Source organism: Perkinsus marinus (assembly GCF_000006405.1).
Source record: "Perkinsus marinus ATCC 50983 genomic scaffold scf_1104296927884, whole genome shotgun sequence".
NCBI lineage: Eukaryota > Perkinsozoa > Perkinsida > Perkinsidae > Perkinsus > Perkinsus marinus.
The window spans coordinates 621,365-639,749 of NW_003217015.1; the positions used below are offsets into that span (position 1 = coordinate 621,365).

Sequence of the window (18,385 nt, forward strand, 5' to 3'; positions counted from 1 at the left end):
TATATTCAGCCGTCAATCATACAATGAGCTGCGTGTTATTGATAGTAAAAGCATCACTTGTATGTCATCGTTTGGCGAGCTCATAGCCGCCATACAGTCCGTTGGAAGCGTCAAAGACAAACGGCAAGCGATACGTAAGAATAGTAGCTGGACAGAACGCGGCTCAATCGGTCATCATCGGCGCTCCCGTATACTATAACTGCTGCTAGTAGAATCCCTCCACCTTGCATTTGGGATATCAGGCTCACTAGCTGCACAGTGTGGCAATCGGGTGAATGTGGTGAAGATACTGCGAGCGAACGGTTGGTCCAAGGCTATACAGCCGTTATTGTTTTCGCTAGACCGGGAGGCTCAGGTCGGCTCTCTGGTGTCCTCACTCACCGTTAACGTGCTTCATAGGTCTACGCGGCCCTTGCTGCTGCCAATTTGACCTCTTTCGATATCACTCACAGTATTCTGTGTGAACAATGCGCCATACCAGATCTGTTGCAAGTAGCACATGATTCGGATGAACCCGATCTCGTCGTGTATGGCCTGCAAGCTCTTGGTAACCTCGCTGGCTCCTCTTCGACCCACTCTGCCATGACGAAATACAAAGTAGGGCGCTAGTGGAAGTCACCACTGGTGGACTCTTTCACCAGTAGGTTCTGCCCGTCGTTTACTCGATCTATACAAGGGTGTCACAAGAAGGGGAAGTTGGAATGCGGAAGGATCAGGCAAGAGTATTTTCATACCATCCATAGCTCATCTTAATCGGTCAGATAAAAGTCGCGACACTCTTTGCTCTGTCCAACCTCAGCGGATGTCCATTGCATAGAGAGATGATGATGACCGAACTTGGAGTTCATGAGGCTGTGTGGAAGTGAGGACCCACAGTCCGGATACTGTCACCCCTATGTTCAGAGACTTGTTCGATCCATCGCGGAGAGTGATGGCTCAAGCTTTGGAGGTTATACGCGGCTTGTCGGTCCATAAGAAGGCTCAAGAGATCTTCCCGACGATGGGCATCCTCCCTTACTTGGCGAGTATACTTCGAACCAAGGTCCACAAGGAGGTCCATAATGATGCCGTCAGTGAAGATCTAAGGTAGGGTTGATAACGCCATGTTTGCCACTATCAGTACCGGGGTAATGGTTACCTTCAACGGCGGTGTGGGAATATATGTTTTTTTTCGCAGCTGAGCTCGTGAGATTCCTCACAGCACTATGAGGATCCACACACGATTCAGAGTAGAAGTATACGAAAACCAACGATATTTCCCTAGAATTTCCTCAGAATTTCCATATTGTCACCGACACATGTAGTTGACCATGTACATATATTCTCACACTGTTCTACAGGCATGCTGCTTTGGACACCCTTGTTCACGTGAGCTTCAACGAAGTATCGGCCAGGATGATCCTCAACTCCACAGAATGTGTTGAGGTTGTGTCCAAACTGGCTCAGCTAGATGGAGAGGACCAGGTCATCGGAGGCTTTGATTACGATGGTAACCTTCGCTATGTCGAACAGGTGGGCAGAATTCTTTCGTCTCCAGTGTGATTCGGTTAGCTTAGGCATTATGTATAATAGCGAACCAATTGAGCGACCCGTCGACCCATGCTGATATCATGGAGGGTAGAGGTAGAGCACTCTACGATGGTCTCCGTCACAACGTAGACTCGGCCATAACTTCGGTGATAGAGCATGTCATCAGAGCCTACATGCATCTCAGCATGAATACTAGGTAGCAAAGGACGGCTCTAATCGTCGGAGGCTGAAGCATGTAGCAGATACCACGAACGGATACTCGAGACTGGTCTTATCTGTGGAGTGGTGATGGTGGCAATGCATGAGCAGCTACCCTTATCTATGAGAGTCTGCGCCATACAGCTAATGGCTTCCCTCTCAGCTACGAGCCCTATGGCCCCTAGTGGAGACTCTGTTCAGGTGAGCACCCACCCCCTGTCTATCCGCCTTTCAATAGCCCGTCTATCTATCAATACCAAACTTTTTACTGGCTGCCTCTCCTCGTAAACTTCCCAACTTGGCAGCATTGGTTAGTTCTATCGTGAGGGTATATCTTTCAGGCAGCATGTGCATTGGTGGTATCTGGAGACGCTAAAGATGTGGTGAGACCCGGCCAGAGATGTATCGATGATATGATGATAACTTCCCACTTGAGTCATCCTCCTCATCTCTCAGCCACAGTTGAACAGAGCCTCTATCGGCAGCTGAGACGGTATGCTGCAATGACTGTAGCGAACTGTGCTGCTGCAAAGGAAAACATAGATCACATCCTTGGTGGACATCGAGATGATGCACCTTATATCAAGGCCATGCTGTGAGGGGGAGGGCCTCAGCCCTACTCCTTGTGGATGTGTACAGTGCAGATACAAGCTCTCGACAACAGACGATGCTGTAGTGATGTCCCACATAATAGGATGTTTCCACAACTTGGTCAATAATAGCCCAGCACGATGTGGGCGGATACTACTCGACGCTGGTTTGCTGAACACGATCTTTCTCAACCCCACTAACATATCTCATGAGGTAAGCCTATGAACATCGATAGAGGAGTATGCCTCTGTTGGCGAAACCTCTGTAAAAATGATCAACCAGTGTTCGGTTATTTTGTCAGAAATCACGACGATCTGACTCAGTACTGGACGTGGGTGGTGAAAGCGAAGGCCTCCACAAACATCTGGGGTATGGTAAGATGCCGGTAGACGAAGCTCGAGAGGAGCACACAGAGAAGCTGATGGAAGTAGGGCTGGGAGCTCCGCGCACTGAATGGTCGCAGTACGGATCTACGAGTATAGCAGCGGTTTGGTGTGAAACTGCCAATTTCAGAACGATGGTGATGTTGGACTATCGCTGGGAGAGAGAAAGTCGATACCACTGCTGCTTTTACAAGTTATGAATATAGAGAGCTGTATATACCTTTGCGACATGCTCATCGCTATGATCAACTCGGAGGAGTATTGCAAAGTTAGGATTATGAAGGTAGGGTCGAGTGGCTGACGGGCTCGTCATCGTCATCCTGGCCGTTTCCTGTTGTTGAAGTTGCAGACAAAGCTCATTTACGTTGCTCCGTCAGACCAAGAAAGATAATCCTCTGATCTTCCAAAAGATTCTCACGCACTGGGAAGAAAGTCAGCTGAAGGACCGCAGACTGGCACCACACGTGGCCCTTTTGTGTTCGACTGTTGCCTTCGAAGCGGACTGCCAACATGAATTCCTATTGCAGGGAGGGGTACGCCTTGCCGTCAAAATGTATGAGGAGCACTTCCCGGATGATGAGTAAGCTACTAGTCCACCTCGAATTGGGGCTCGACTGTGTATGATCGATGCTTCGAATTGTTCGTGCATAAGCGCACTATGTTTTGAACTATCCCCTAGCCGCTTTCAATGAGATTTGCTTCGGTAGTAGCTTGCTTCGGCCAAGATACATACGACTATGCTGCATATTGAGTATTCTCTATCTAGTGTCCCCAGAGGGGCAGGGACGGGGGGCAACGAGAGGACCAGAGGTGACCGATGGTGTATATTATCGATTCAATGGATGCCTTGGTAGGAAGAAGAGGTCCGCATGTCCGCCGCCTCCCTTCGTGGTGTGGTGATGGCAGATGGACTGCGACTTCTACTGACAGCTTGCGAGAACGAGACGCATGTCGAGATAGTAACTAACGCCTTGAAGGCTCTCATCCCCTTCGCCGAATCAGAGATGTGAGGCGGACTTCATCGACTAAAGCGCTCGAATGCAGTGGTCTCGTGAACTCAGATATCGGCCCGTCATAGGAGGGCCGTCCCTGAGAGGTATGGAAATCATCAGCAGCTATCTCTATTCGGACAACCTTGAATTGAAGCAGACAGCCATCTTCCTCCTGCAGCACCTTCTCACGAGTGCGCCGGGCGGGACTCAATAGCACTGCTGATGCTCTATCGCTTGTCCGCTCAGGTCAGGCAAACCGACGCTCTTTTTTCAATCTGCATCGTGATAGGGAGAAAAGAGGAGCTTGCGACATTATGGTATGAGTGCTGGGCTTAGTTTAGTTGAACAGCGTTGCAGGTTATCCCAGAGGAAGACGATCTAGAAGGCCTTGTGAACTGTCTGCCGATAGTTCGCCTTGGAATCCCCAAGAACGTGGTACTGAAGCCAGGAGGTAACCATGCGAGCCCCAGGTAGATACCCCCGGTACTCCTTCATTTGTTTGTTTAGTCGCTAGTGGGAGCAGCTCTATGGATCTTTCGGCTCTCGGTGACATCTTTGCTGGAGGCCTATATGACCCTTTCGTGCTGAAGTGCGCGACGAGGGCGCTGGCTCTGCTCGCCGGGGAGAAGGACATCAGTGCGCTGAGTAGAATTATCGACCATAAGGTAGGTTGACTACTATCCTCTCGTTGATTGCCACTTGTGACCAAGCGTGGTTTTCTATAAGGAGGTAGGTCTTTAGTGCAGATCCCTGTGCTTGCGCACAACATATTCTACTCGGGCCAGATAGATGAGGAGACTGCTGAGGGTATCGTGGTGTTCACTGCTGAGATGTGCCAGACCAACGATAGCATTCTGGATTCCATGGTCAAGTCGATGAACGGACGAGCACTTGTCAAGGTGGGGCCTCCTCTGGCAGAGGCAGCGACTTGGCATCGTTCAGGTTCTGCTCACGTACCACTCCCTGGACTTCTCTCCAGCCACAAGATTGGCGTGCTTGGGCGCGATAAATGTCCTTGCCCGTCACGGTGGGTCAGCTTCTGGTCTCCTGCTCGTAGCATGCCCTCTAGGGAAGCATCGAGGCTTGCTCATTGAATTCCTCCCTGTTTTGGCTGCTACTATTGATGCGGTGTTATATGGGAGCTCAAGAGAACAGGTGAGCCAAGAGTATTCGGAAGATTAATCCTGGATAGGAGTGCTTATAGGGTCTGGGAAGATCTACAATGGAGAAGAAGGTCGACGTTGAAACCTATCATAGTACCGTCGCGGTGCTGTGTTCTATCTTTTGTGAATTCTCATCATCTTCCAACGAGTTGGTCCAAAACACACTCTTATCGTGCAACGCTGTTGATATTTTCTTGACACTTCTGAATAAAGCATCAACGCCGAAGGTTGCCATTCTCGGCGGCGGTCGGGAGGAAGAAGCTCTCATGGTAGAGGTGCTCATCACAGCCACAGTGGGAATATCAAATCTCATTAGTGGAGCAAGGGGTGCGGAGTTTGTGAAGAAATTGTTATGTCCAGCCGCGAAGGTTCAATTCCTAGCTTGGCTATTCCAAGTCCCGCCTGGGAAAATGTTGAATGCATTCTATATGGGCACTACTGGACTGAAAACTATTCAGCGCATTCTCAAGGCTGGCGTCTCCCTGGACGACTTGGACACGCCCAGCATCGTGCCTTGGAGTGAATTCGACCCAACCGTCCATCCTCATGTTGTCATATGTCGCCACATCCTCCGCATTTTATGTATATGCGGCTTGTCCCACTTGGAGTGCCTCATCTCAGCCCTCCCTATGAGAGTACTTATGGCAATATGTCAGACAAGCTTGGGAGCTAGTGATGCTATGATGAAGTATCTTGGCGTATCTTTGGTATCTATAGTGTGCGAAAATCACTCAGTGGCTCTGGAGTTTGCGAAGGTGCCCTTCATAATAAATGTGGTGATCGACAGATTGCGAACAAAATTGGCCGAGGCTGGGTTCTCAACGAGGATCTTGCTCAAGGCCAGCGCGGATCGAGATCGTACCTCAGAAGTGGGTCCGAACGCTCGGACTGGCGGCGCCAGCTGGAGCACGCAGACTATGAACTTGTATGGCTTCGTCTCGGCTCTGCTGTGTATCATAAGAATGGGGGCAATGGTGATGGAGGTCTATGGTACAGAGGGGAATAGGGAATTGCTGGCCCGACAGCTGAGGCGAGGAGGGAAAGGAGGAGGTGTTCTCGGCAGGCGTGGGTGTCAAGGAAAGAATGAGGAGGACGACGAGGTAGCAGTATTATCGACGCTAATACTAATTTAGGCCGACTAACGCTAATTTAGCGTTAAGACTCGAGCCATTGAGTTACATACGGTTCAGCAGGAATTGCTGTTTGCCTAGCTTGTGTAGTCCGAAGCATCCGCCTTTCTTGACAGAGCACTTCTGTTGTGACATCATGTCATGCAGGAACTATTCATAGCTGATAGTAATACCTTTTACCATCTTCACGGTCGTCATTGCGATCGCCTCGGGATGTTGTCATCCGCTTCCCTATAAATTCTACAGTGGACGGGCTTCTGCTGTTCAGGATACGAAGAATATGTTGGTCACCACAAGCAATCTTAACTTCCTTATCACCCTCCCAGCGGCTATCCTCGGCTTTATTGACATCCACGCCTTGACGATATTACTGCACAGATCTTCAGGGAGGAACTTGCCGAAGGCCCATCAGGGGAAGGAAGACTACCAACGCTTGTCGGTGAGGGAGGAAGTAGGGGAAGGGGCTTTTAATCCACTTGATGGGATCCACGAGACTGTGGTTGAATTGGGGTATCATTTGGTCCGTAGTAGCCTGACAGGAAAGATCGACGCTGATGACCCTAGTGTTGTACCTCTCGAGCTACGGAGTAAATTCGATTCGATAGATGCTCTACGCGCTATGACTGAGAGGATGCTATCCCTGATTGTAACTTTCGGTCGGCATACAACTGACGCTGTCTTGAGGGTCACTTGTTCAGTCTTGGATACTCTCATCCAGCTCACTTACGTCTGTCCCACGGCCCTGTCCCTGCAAGGTGTTGGCAAAGTACTGGAGATGCTACCATACTGTACGCTGCCACTCAAGCAGAGAGTATGTGTACTCCTAGCAAACGTTCTGTCGAGAGAGGTGGTCAACGACGACGGTGACGACAGAACAAAGATCGAAAGCGCTCTTGCTTCTACTGGGGACTTCCTACAACGCCTTCTCTTCGACACGAATGATGCCGAGCTCAGACGTTACCTCACTGGGGTCTTGGCCAACCTAGTGGCCGTGCCAGAATGTGTGGGGACAACGCTGAGGGGGAGCGCGGTGCTTCGTATGTGTGCGAAAAGGATAACCTGGGAGCACTACGTGTCGAATTTTGCATTGCATTTGGAGTTGGCTAGGTTGTTGAATAACGTGTCTGGCAACAACCCTAGGGCCTTGAATGACCCTCTTGTTGTTCGATACATCAACGCGGCTCTGAAGCACAGCTATCGGCTGGTGAGTAAGGTGGTTGTGCCAGTGAAGGAAGATGCTGATGAGGAGAAAGGGAAAATGGCGGGAACACCCGAAAGGTTCACTTTGACGTTTACGCAAGTTGACATTCCGCGGATTGGATTGAAGATGAGCTGGCAGGAACCTCATCCGGTGGTCAAGCATGTCTTCCCTGGAGGGCAGGCGGAGCGTAAGGGAGAGGTGAGGGACCAGTCATAGGATGCTGCTAGGCGCTCGGTATCAGGTACGAGAAGGCGATCTTCTCATGGCTATCAACGGTGACACCGCCGTGGTGACACAGGACTACTTGAGCTGCATAGAGCCGCTCTTGAAGCTGAGGCCACTCAAGCTTACTTTCTGTCATCCGTTTGAGCAAGGAGAGGAGGCGGGCAGGAGGACTACTGCTATGGTAACGCTGGCACACAGTTTTTTTGGCAGTGTTTGATGAGGACGTTCGATAGAGCGTTGACCTGTATAGAATTCCTCAATCTCACTCAACGCGTCGGCCATTCACCCAACACAATGTGCGATGAGATTCGACATTGTTGGAACTGGGGATAGCCTTTGCCCGTTGGTGGAATGGGGAGCTCTACTCACTCGGATGTGCTCATCGGAATATTAACTCGGTGTCGATTGCAGGAACCGACCGGAGGAGTCTCCCGAGCAGAAGTGGCATCGGCTGCAGAGGAGCGGGAACAACTTGAGTGTTTCCAGCTGCTCTTCAATACACTATACGCTTTATCGGCCGACCGAGGAGTACAGGAAACCATACTGGCTGAGAAAAGTGACCATTACGTTTATTGGTTGATAGATGTGTTGAAGATGGGCAGGTACCCGGGAAGGCACAATTGTGGAGTGGATTGTCTCTACCTTCGTCGCCACTGACGGACTGGGTCGTGGAATGCGAGATGCCCAAAGCATTGAGAAACTGCATAGTGTTGCGAACAGGAGAACGGCGTAAGAGCACCGCAAGCCGTAACATCAACATTCTCGGTAGCTATGCTATCATCGCCAATATGTGCAAGTCTCACGGGATCAGCCAGAAACTGTCCGCTGCCTTAGTGAAGAATATCAAGATGGATGTGGACTTCAGAGGTAAGGCTGTTGTATTTGCTGCAGCGACAGGCCCCATCTTGTCTTCAGTCACCTCTTCTGAGCTGGCCAGTGAGGAGGAGCTGGGGGAGGTGTTGGCCCATAAGGACATGCAGATGCTGGCGCTGTATGCATCTACGCTGTAAGCAATTGTGTCATGACCTGGGTGTATAGCAGTGCTTAGCAGTTCCTATTGTGATACTGTGGAGGCTGAAGTGGATGTTGACAGCGAAGCATTGGAGAGCACAATACGACTCGCTAGAGAGCAGCTTGAGGAAGCTAAAGGCCAGGCAACGATAGCACCGATTGGTGAGTCTACTAGTGCGGGGGTTGTCGTAGGGGCGGAGTCAGTAGGTACGGCCGACGAGTATGTTGACGATCATAGGGCATTGGTCATGAGCATCGTAATGGAAGTTCTTTACAAGATCTCCAAGAGCCCACGAGACGACATCCGAAAACAGCTCTACTCCAGACTGGTGTTCATCACCTTGCAGGAGTGCATTACCCTCAGCGCTCGCCCTGATATACAATTGAGAGCCTATGAGGTTCTCTACCATATGGCCATCACTCGAATACACGACCTTGCCCTTTGGGAGCAGTTCGACCTGCTTCGGCACGCAGTTAAGGTGGCACGTCTATCAGCTGGTCGTGGTGGCCGTGAGCAGCATTCAGAGCGATTATGGATACTGCTATTGGGGGCTTGTCTAGCCCTGATATCGGGCGAGCTGAGCGCTACTTTCATGGAGGCACTGGGGAGCTCTGAGCATCTACACTCTTACCTCAAGCATCATTATGATCGGCTACAGACGGCCGAGGGGACAGCGGATGAGTCCCCGACTCACCAGGAGCTGTGCACTATGGTAGGCGTATTCGTGCAGCAGTTCTTCATGCGCTGTAACATGGCAAAGGCTTCGAAGTTATGGGCGCAATGGAGATCCTCGGGGCTGGTTGATCTCTTCCGGCGTGACATCGAAGGATATGTTAAGCGGAAGACCACAGAAAACGACGCCGCTTTCGACTCGGTTTGTTGGTTGCTTGTCCTCGGCTTGGACCGTTGCTTCATGGCAGCTACTGAGTGCACGGATTCTGGGAAATTCATAGAAGCCTTGGGCCGCCGGGTCGAACACTTGGTGGATTTCCTGGCACCACCTTTGCATCTGGACAATGAGGCATCGAAGGACCTCTGGCGACCTCCTTGTGACGAGGAAGCGGTTGATAGGGCCTCCATGGCATACAAGCTGCTACTTACGATGGTGTTGACGCTGAGTAGTCGACGAGCTGACGAAGGAGAGTCCGAGAAAAGGCTGCTGCCTCTAGGCGTGCTGGGCGGAGTACTCCTGCGGTGTGCTCTGGCTCGAGATGAGCGCATAGCTGACTTGGCTTCTGTGGCGGTGATGGAGTTGTCGCGAGAGGCCGGCAACACCGAATCCATTTCGGACCACAGTCTAACGGGCATCATGATTTCGAAGCTACATGACCAATCCATGGAGATTTTGAAATGGACGGATACCAAGTGCATAAGTGTCGCTACGGCGATCTCGAGACTGTGTGAGAGGGCTCCTGGGAAGATGCTCCGTTATAGAGAGCAGTTACTGAGGGCTCTCTCGCTGGAACCTGGCAACATCCATGAGGACTTTCAATGGAGTCTTCATCGTGCTGTGGCCTGCCTTGCTCAATTCTCGGGGCAGCGCATTGGTGACACTATGGCAGCCGAAGGTTTTGGTGAGAAGCAGTTTGAGTATCTCCTGAGCTGCGCTGACTGGCGACTTCCGTCTTCTGTGATGGCGATGCCCGGGGAGGGTATCAGGGATGATGTCCGCTACTACTGTCAAGTTATACTAGTCCAAGCGTGTACTCATTCTGAGTACTTTTGTGAGAATAGAAAATACTATTTCGACTACAATCATGTTGGGAAGGAGCAGTGCACGGTATTGAACGTGAATCGGTTGTTGACCGCCCTTCATGTGTGGAACTGTGTCGGTATGAGGACGAAGGGCTGTGAGGAAGCATTGGCGAGCTTTATCGAGCTATTGGTCACGGACGAGCGAGTTGATTACTCAGATAAGCGGCTCAAGCTGCTGCTTGCACCGCTGCTGAGGAGCATTGCTGATGCCAATGATGACTCTGACTGGATAGTCAGGGTCGTTAGAACCCCTCCGTTCTACCGCCTGTTGAGCAATTTTGTTGGCGATGAGATCGCAGCCAAACCCGAGGAGGCTAACGACGTTGCAGTCGCGGATCAGGCGATGTATGCCTGTGTTCGCTATGTGACTCTATCGGTACAGCAACAGGGGGGAGATGCGACAGTAGCAGCAGCACCGTGGACAGCCGCAAGTCAGCCTATGAATGAGCTGCATCAAAAGATATGCCGGTGGATTCCTATAGGAGCTGCTGTGCAATCATCAACTGTGAGGTTCAGAGCAGTGCAGTATCTAGGGGCCCTTGCTGCTTTCGAAGAGATGTGCAAAAGATGGTATGTTGAGACGGAGCACTGCCAGCTTCCTGCAGCCCCCTCAATGGCCCACCTGCTGCGATATGAGCAATCCTCGGACTATCTCCACTTCCTGGCATCGTCTCTTCTCTCTCAGTCGCCTTCCAGAGTGACTACTACCCACACTCTGTTGGTAATCCTCGCGGTCAACTACAAGTTCCATCTCCACGATGGGACACATACTCCTGATGAGCTCAGAGTGACAATGCGGCTGCTAGTGCGTGACCATAATGCTAGGAGGTATCTCTCTTGCCAAGGTCTGGCGTATCTCCTCAAAGCTGCAGCATGCGATGTAGAGATCGGCCTTGAAGACATATGGATTGAAGATCTCCTACGTGTTATGACCGAGACTGTGGATGACGTTGAAGGATGTGGTTCAGTATTGACTGCCGCCGATCCAGTTGATCGGGTAGAGTTACTGTGCGAGATCGCTAGGCTGTGTAGAACGATGGCCCGAAAATGGGTCGACACGGAAGGTGTTGGCAAGTATCCAAGTGTGTCTCCTGAATCCATCCTACATGTCACTTTGAAGGCATTCGCGAGATTCCACCGGGACCTCGATCTCCCAGGCAGATTGTCTGGTGGGAGCTACTCACTCATGCAGGCTAACCTGTTGCGAGAGCTTCTATTTACGTTGCAGACGCTTATGGTTCACTGCAAGGAGAGCGGACGGCGAGTTGAGTGGACTCGGATTGATTGCCTCTGGCTCCAGACTGTTCTGCAGATCGCCCAAAGAAATCTTTTCGATTGTGGGAACTCATACATACCGGCCGAGCTGGTCAGGGTTATCTATGTAGTTATTGTATGCGGCTTCCAATTCACCGACAGACATTTCCCTGAGCTCCTCGGAGAATACGCTTATGACTTCAGCTCTGGTACCGAGGACGCCGAGACAAAAGAGCTCGCTAGTGTGTCCAATGCTGTGCTCACAACAACGTCGGGCAACCGAAGTACTTCCATCATCAGTCGTGCTGTAGCCAAGGTGTTGAACAACGTAGCAGTGTTCATCCTCCAGCTTCGAGAGATTGTAGACGAACGTCAAAAGCTCTGGCACTATAGAACTGTTGCGTCGTGGACTTGCATGACAAGAGTCGTCGACCAGATCGTTGCCAACGACGAGTGCGTCGAATATATCCTCAGCTTGTTCAGTGAACCTTCCTTTGCGAAGTACAGTGTGGTCATTGTCCATAACATCTCCGCTGTGCGCAGTGACTTCACCCTATACTGCGAAGGCCTCCTCGAGACAGTCATGAGCTGCTATTTATCTAGCATTGATCGGGACCACGATGTGCTCGGTCCATCCGTGGCGTCGGACCAACAGCTGGCCATTATCCTCCCGCGACTTCTCCTCGGAACTATTCGCCATTCTATTCTCGAAGGCCCTTCCGGCGGCGCTAGCTTAGTACTTGGTAGTCATAGACTCGTCACATTACTTGAAGTCTTTACAAGAGTACCAGAGAGAGATTTGCCACTGATGCTTCCTTGCATGGTTCGCCTCTGCCGGGATGGTGGCCTAGGGTCTCGGCAAGAGATACTGCGTCACCCTGAGGTGTTGGACAGGCTGTGGAGGGTCGCGATTTCCAGTGAAGTACCAGGACGGGTTAGTAGCTCAGCATTGGAGGTAGCGTCTCTTGGACTTCCGTATTGCCCTGAAGGTCACTACCAAGAAAAGGTCAAATCCGAGTATTCGGATGCCGAGCCAAAGCGAGCAGGCCGACAGAGTCTGTATTTGCGCAAGGCCTCTCGAGACGCAAGCAAAACACTATCGAAAGAAGCCGACCTTAGCGTGAAGATGGTGGCTCTACCAAAATTGGTAGAGGATGCCTTGTGGATGATGGCCACATATTGCACGCTATCAACACTCTGGTCAATGCGCCCCGAGCCTCAGGGCATATACTACGATGAGCAACGAGCCTTGGATATCATCCGTAAAGCTGAAGATATCTGTGAATCAGCGTTGCAAGAGGATCCGCCAAGTTCCGAAGGATCGGAGGCGGAGCCCCACAGAGATCGGCTTGTTATAGCTGCCTTACATCTCCTAGTATTCGTAGCAGCCAACGACTCCTTGATGCACGACTGTACGCCTGTTGCAGATGGTATGGCGAAAATTGTTAAGCTCCTCCTAGCGAGTTCTAATAATCCCAAATATCATCAACTCGTCACCATTGTCTGCCAGCGTGCTGATCTGTATCGGAACGTGGCCATTTGCAGTAATCTGATCGATCGGCTGGGCACACTCCCAGAGCTTGCCGCTGACATGGTAGCTCGGTGTATGGCTGAACCGCTCGAGGAGCCACTACCTAGTACAGAATGTATCACTTTCATTGGCATGTTCACGGAGATGATCCTCCACAAGGGCATCAACACTATGCCAAAAGGACGAGACCTGTGCCTTCTGGTTTTCACTGGACTCGCGCACGCCTTAGTCTTGAAGCCAGACCTTGGTGAGGAGTTCCTTATGCGTGCATCGGGCGCGGAAACACTGCGAAGAGTGCTATCTATACTCGGCCAGCTCGGCAGTGCAGCTAGGAGTGTGCTACAATGTATTCACACTCTGCTTCGACTTGTATTTGTTCCCTACTACACGACTTACACTACTCATGGACGAAACCCCAGTCTCGATACGCTTTTCATCACAACGCTATCCAATGCGATACCGCCTCTCGTGGGGCTTCGTCTCTCCGACAATGATGGTGGCTGGGTCCAGCGCTTCATACACACTGGCACTTACATGGTTTATGTTGCCTGTGTGCAAGCCGGGAGTGAAAGCAACGACGAGGTGAACAGATCTCTGTCCGCCTTTGATTGTGGCGTTCGAACTGTCAGACCGCCGCTAGACTGGCCACTGACGTCTTCATACACAGGAAGCTGCACATGGCACTCAGTAGACTACTTCGTTATCTAGCGGATGGGCTCGTTACAAGACCAAGGTCTGAGAAAGCCGATAAGATGATGATCAATGTTCGCACCGCTGTGAGCACGCTGGTGCTCTTCGGAGAAAGATGTCCAGAAGTACTGGCATTGACACGCGACGACATTGTAAGCAACACTCCATGATTTCGCTACTAGAGCTACAACCACGTACAACTACTACAGCCACGTCGGCAACTAGTATGCGAAGAAAACTCACTATCAGGTATCTGCCCTCACGAGAGTGCTAAACATTCCATGTGTATGCAGAGTGTTTGATGTCCATTTTATAGCATTTGTTCTGCTGAAATTCCGCACAGCGAAGATGTACTTATCAGAAGCGTTGCCGGTTCTCATACCAAGCTTGAACCGTACACTGGCGGAATTGACATCGAGGAGGTGAGAGAATAATACCTAAAATAATACTATAACAATAGTAGTATATGTGTATCATTATGACATATCGTAGTAATTTATGTATAATAATATGTGGTTATGATAGGCAGAGGGCTCGCCTTGCTAATACCAGGATGTAGCAAAAACTCGCTCTGCGAATTTCGAATGGTTTGAACGAACCTTCGCAGCTCGAAGAAGTTCATTATAGCTCGACTTACTCAACTTAGTCATCCTCTCAACGAGAGGATTTCCAGACATCAAGAAGCCGATCATCCAACAGGTCCAGACTCATCTTGATCTTGTCAGATGCACCTCAGATCCATCCTCGCGGAGCTTAGGTGATGCATCCTCCGGCGTATCTGAGGGTAGGTGACCAGTCTATCTTGCTCTTGGACTTGTCCAGCCAACAGATTTCGGGAGCAGTGTCACTCAAGAGAGCGATGAAACAGCAAACCTCCAAGAATGCATGGCGCATAACTTGAGGATAGCCTTGCTTTCTATGGCCAACATCGCCTCGTACTCTAACGCTCAAGATGGGAAGGAGATAGTATCTCTGGTTACCAAGGAAATAGTGCGACTCATGTCCCACGTGTTGAAGGAAGACTTGAAAGTCAGCTCGCTATCTAGTGACAAGAACCACGCACAGTTTTCAGGCGTTGTTGACGATACTCGCTATCATGTGTGTTGGTGGAGGCTACGAAGCCCAGCTCAAACTCGTCGATTTTGGGGTCGTCAAGGAGCTCAATGAGATAGCGCAGAAGATCGATCTTCTGAAAAAAGTAGCTTACCCCCACTATTCCCTCGGAGGACGTGAGGTATCGTAGATGGTGTCAGGCTGATGCTGATTCACTCCAGCTCGCAATCATCTGGCTAGAATGCGGCATCGCTCTGCTGTCTACGAATGCAAACCTTCGGCGTGAAATCTCCGATGAGAACCCCCTTTTCGTGAGACAAAACATGCGCATCGCCAGCCAGCTGATAGCCCATCTTAAGCCCAATAGCCGCTCGATATCGCGAGTCTATGGAGTTCTACTCCCAAGGCTTGTGCGGGATGCCTTTGGTGAAATACTCACTGAAGATTGTGGTCCACTATTGCTAGCTGACGAGGATCGAAAGTCCTTCTTCGAGACTATCCTCCTACCATTGATCGCTCGGTCCTATTCGAATGCACTGCGTGCTCTATGCTATCGCACTACAGGCCAGATCATCACCGCGATGGATGTGGTACATTCAAATTTCGTAGCTATTGCTTGCCGAGCGATGCAAGGCATTTCTAATGCCGTAGCCGAGGCTGCTGCGGAGTGAGAGGCCTCAGACGGCTGCGTATCAGAGATGCTCTTGTTCTCAGTTGCGGTACCGCTCTGATACTTGGGGCTAGTCCAGAGATGGAGGCTCTCATACGCTATTACTTTCTGAGACATGGGGCGCGGCTGAACCTACTAGGAGGTCTGTTAGATCGATGCACCGCGGTCGACAGCTGTTCTAACCTCAAACCGAGTACTAGCCTGGCCCTTCTGAAGTACCGGTTCGGTGCGACGTGGTTGTTGTGAGGCAGCTATCTCATCAGATTGTTCGCTCTGATAACACAGGACGACGGTGTAGAATGTATCCAATATTTGATGCACCTTCGTCGACTAGATGCCTTCATTAGCCTGATCTCGAGCCGTAGCGTATCGCGGCAGCGCTTAGCCAAGCAATGGCTCATGGATTTCTTTAATGTGTCGGAGGTGAGTCGTGACGAGCACAAGTGTGTTGTGGTCTAGCCGGCTTGCCTTAGAGCCAGCTTCTAGTTGTCGAGGAGGCGGCGGCGAGGAGTACCCAGGAGGCGCTCCTAACGCTAGCACTGCACGCCTCGTCAAGTGATCGGAGCCTGCTGAGGAGGTAACGCCATACACATTCCTCAGTGACCGGTGTCAATGAGATGTACCCGGTGTACCAACATCCTCTTCGACAGGATATTTGCGGTCTATGTCACGCGGACCGTTGATGAGCTGCTGCATCTGAGAGATGCTCCCAGCGTCGCGAACTTACTCAGCCCTCGGGTAACTTTTCACCAACACTACTACGATCCGTAAGAACAGATAACCGCAGATCCTCAGCCTTCTCGTTGATATGTGTGCTACTTACAAGTCCCGAGGTGGCGGAGATGAGCTGGCGGAGTTGCTCACTTTCAAGCTCCTTCAATGGTGCGTGAAAGAAAGGCGGTGAGTGTGTTGGCTGCGCTTATGGCCATCGAGGGCCCCTCATGGTCAGAGGCGACTTACTATTTGAGAACATGCTGCACAGCGACGCTCTCATGAATTTCTTATTCACATCCTGCTTGCCTGGTGTAACCGACGCAGCGGCCTTCTCCATTTCTATGAGGACGCTACGTATCTTCGTGGAGATGCTTCAACAGATTCCAATGGTTAGTTACCATTTCTATGACAATCTTCCCACTATCTTCTTCAGATGAGTTCAGTAGGGCTCATAGGTCATCACGGTTTGCTAGAGGTATCTCAAAAACTGATGCAAGCTTGGCCGCCTTGCGCTACCACAACTTTCCTCCACGTTCTTGGTCAAGTTCTCCTCTGTGTCGGACGCACACCACGGGAAAAGTCAGCTAGGTAAGGGAGGTGCTTTCCCTCTCCTCGCCATTTCGGTGTCCACATGCTCTAACCTCCAGCCTGCGTCCGCTTGCCCACGCGTGGTCTGGTTTCAGGATCCTCGATAGCTGGCCTGGTCTTGGCCACTTCCTATTGCAGTTGATCAGTCATTGGCCTCATCGAATACATTCCCGTTTGGCCAGTCGATGTCTGCTTACCATAGCCAGGATACCAGAAAACCAGGAGACCCTTCTCACTGAGGCATCCGCGTACGATTAGCGTGGTGTGCTCACTCCCTCGACTCATCCCTTCTGGCAAGCTCTATGAGCAAAGCCTGCACAGCCTCATGGATAAGCAGGTGGAGCTCTCACGTAGCATGCGTAGATACGTTGCGAAGCAGTCGGTGACATCATCCAATATAGTGACCATTACTAATACAGACGTAAACGCGCTTCCAGTGATGTGGTCGCTCTATCAGCGCTTGTTAGTGGTCATGAGAGAGTATAAGATCGAGGTGATGCGCCAAGGTTCAGTTCCTGTGCCAGTCCTGCTTACAGGTCGATAAGCGCATGTCTGACGCGAAAAATTGGGACACAGAGCATCACCATCAAGAGCTCACTTTCCTGCTCGTCCTCATGTGCAACCTCCTTGACCAGGACAAACTCGGGGAACGAGTCCTCAACAGACTTGTTATTGGTAACTCTGGAATGGCCTCAGCCTCACCGAGTGTTGTCGAATCAGGTCAATCTCCATTATCTGCTGAAGACACAGCATTGGAGGTATCGAGGCTCTTATTGGACTGTTCGCAATGTCCCCTCTACTCAACCATACCAAAGAGAGGGAGTCTCTATGAAAAAGGTAGAGCATCTGATACCATGCGCAATGCTAGGTGAGGATCCCGTGCGGATTAAACTCGATCAGTTGGTGAAGTCAGATTCTTGGTGTTCACCTCTGGTCGAGCTCTACAGGTCTTATCTAACCTGCTGCGTTACAAGCCAATTTGGGTGGCCATGTTGCACGATGCGGCTACGGCCTCCGAACTTGCTTCTGCTCTGCATCGAATCATCACCGCATCAACTTCATCCGCTAACTGTTGGAGTGTTGAAGACCTCAGGGTGGCCATCCGGATTGTACTCATCAGCGCCCATCACGTATCGGTCAACACTGAACTACCAACTAACCTTCCAAATGACTATCGTTCCTATCCCATGTCACAATCAGAGGTCGAGCGGTATTTGCTTGCACACAGGCATGCGTGTGATCATTTACTGTCCGGCGAGATTATGCTGGGCTTACTCAGCGCCATAGATCGGCAACCCGATCCTCCTTATGGGGACCGGGCTGTCCTTCGCTTGCTCACCGTGTTGGTCAGTAGTGGTGGGTTCAAAGACCCGGTCACAGGACCAGAGGTCTCCGCGATGTCATCATTGAAACTATTCGCTATGCCCCCGCATGTCGTTCCTGACATACGGTAGGTGTATTGAGCGATACCCCTCAGTGTAGAATCACATGCTCGTTTAGAGCCCGCCGCGTAGTCATCGGGTCGAGTGGCCCTCTAGAGCCTTCTCCTGCTGAACCTTCGGGGCAATGGCTTCTCATTGCAGCATCACAGTATCCAAAGTTGATACTCGGTTCGCTTGCTCGGTGAGAATGCTAGATCTCTCTGTTCTGTAGCCTCTATCAGGATCATAGTCCGCTGCATGTCCTCCGATGATGAGCTCACGAT

General features: G+C 51.0%; 2 protein-coding genes across 2 annotated transcripts; both read left to right on the plus strand.

The window, feature by feature from the left end:
* Positions 1 to 61: 61 nt before the first annotated feature.
* On the plus strand, positions 62 to 12,021 carry Pmar_PMAR010227 (hypothetical protein; the record flags this gene model as incomplete). The annotated part of the gene is made up of 30 exons (XM_002788644.1): positions 62 to 134; positions 243 to 355; positions 400 to 597; positions 762 to 862; positions 904 to 1,086; positions 1,341 to 1,512; positions 1,557 to 1,726; positions 1,773 to 1,929; positions 2,070 to 2,323; positions 2,373 to 2,532; positions 2,621 to 2,746; positions 2,833 to 2,985; positions 3,080 to 3,235; positions 3,557 to 3,708; positions 3,764 to 3,885; positions 3,941 to 4,011; positions 4,052 to 4,145; positions 4,202 to 4,359; positions 4,441 to 4,593; positions 4,637 to 4,721; positions 5,218 to 5,957; positions 6,256 to 7,386; positions 7,430 to 7,594; positions 7,825 to 7,969; positions 8,016 to 8,142; positions 8,183 to 8,280; positions 8,329 to 8,419; positions 8,465 to 8,586; positions 8,632 to 11,916; positions 11,978 to 12,021. 30 exons carry the CDS (start codon positions 62 to 64, stop codon positions 12,019 to 12,021), a joined length of 8,799 nt encoding a protein of 2,932 aa, XP_002788690.1.
* Positions 12,022 to 14,573: 2,552 nt separating this feature from the next.
* Pmar_PMAR010228 (hypothetical protein) lies at positions 14,574 to 15,379 on the plus strand (the record flags this gene model as incomplete). Its single annotated transcript, XM_002788645.1, has 3 exons — positions 14,574 to 14,684; positions 14,728 to 14,853; positions 14,909 to 15,379. 3 exons carry the CDS (start codon positions 14,574 to 14,576, stop codon positions 15,377 to 15,379), a joined length of 708 nt encoding a protein of 235 aa, XP_002788691.1.
* Positions 15,380 to 18,385: the final 3,006 nt, after the last annotated feature.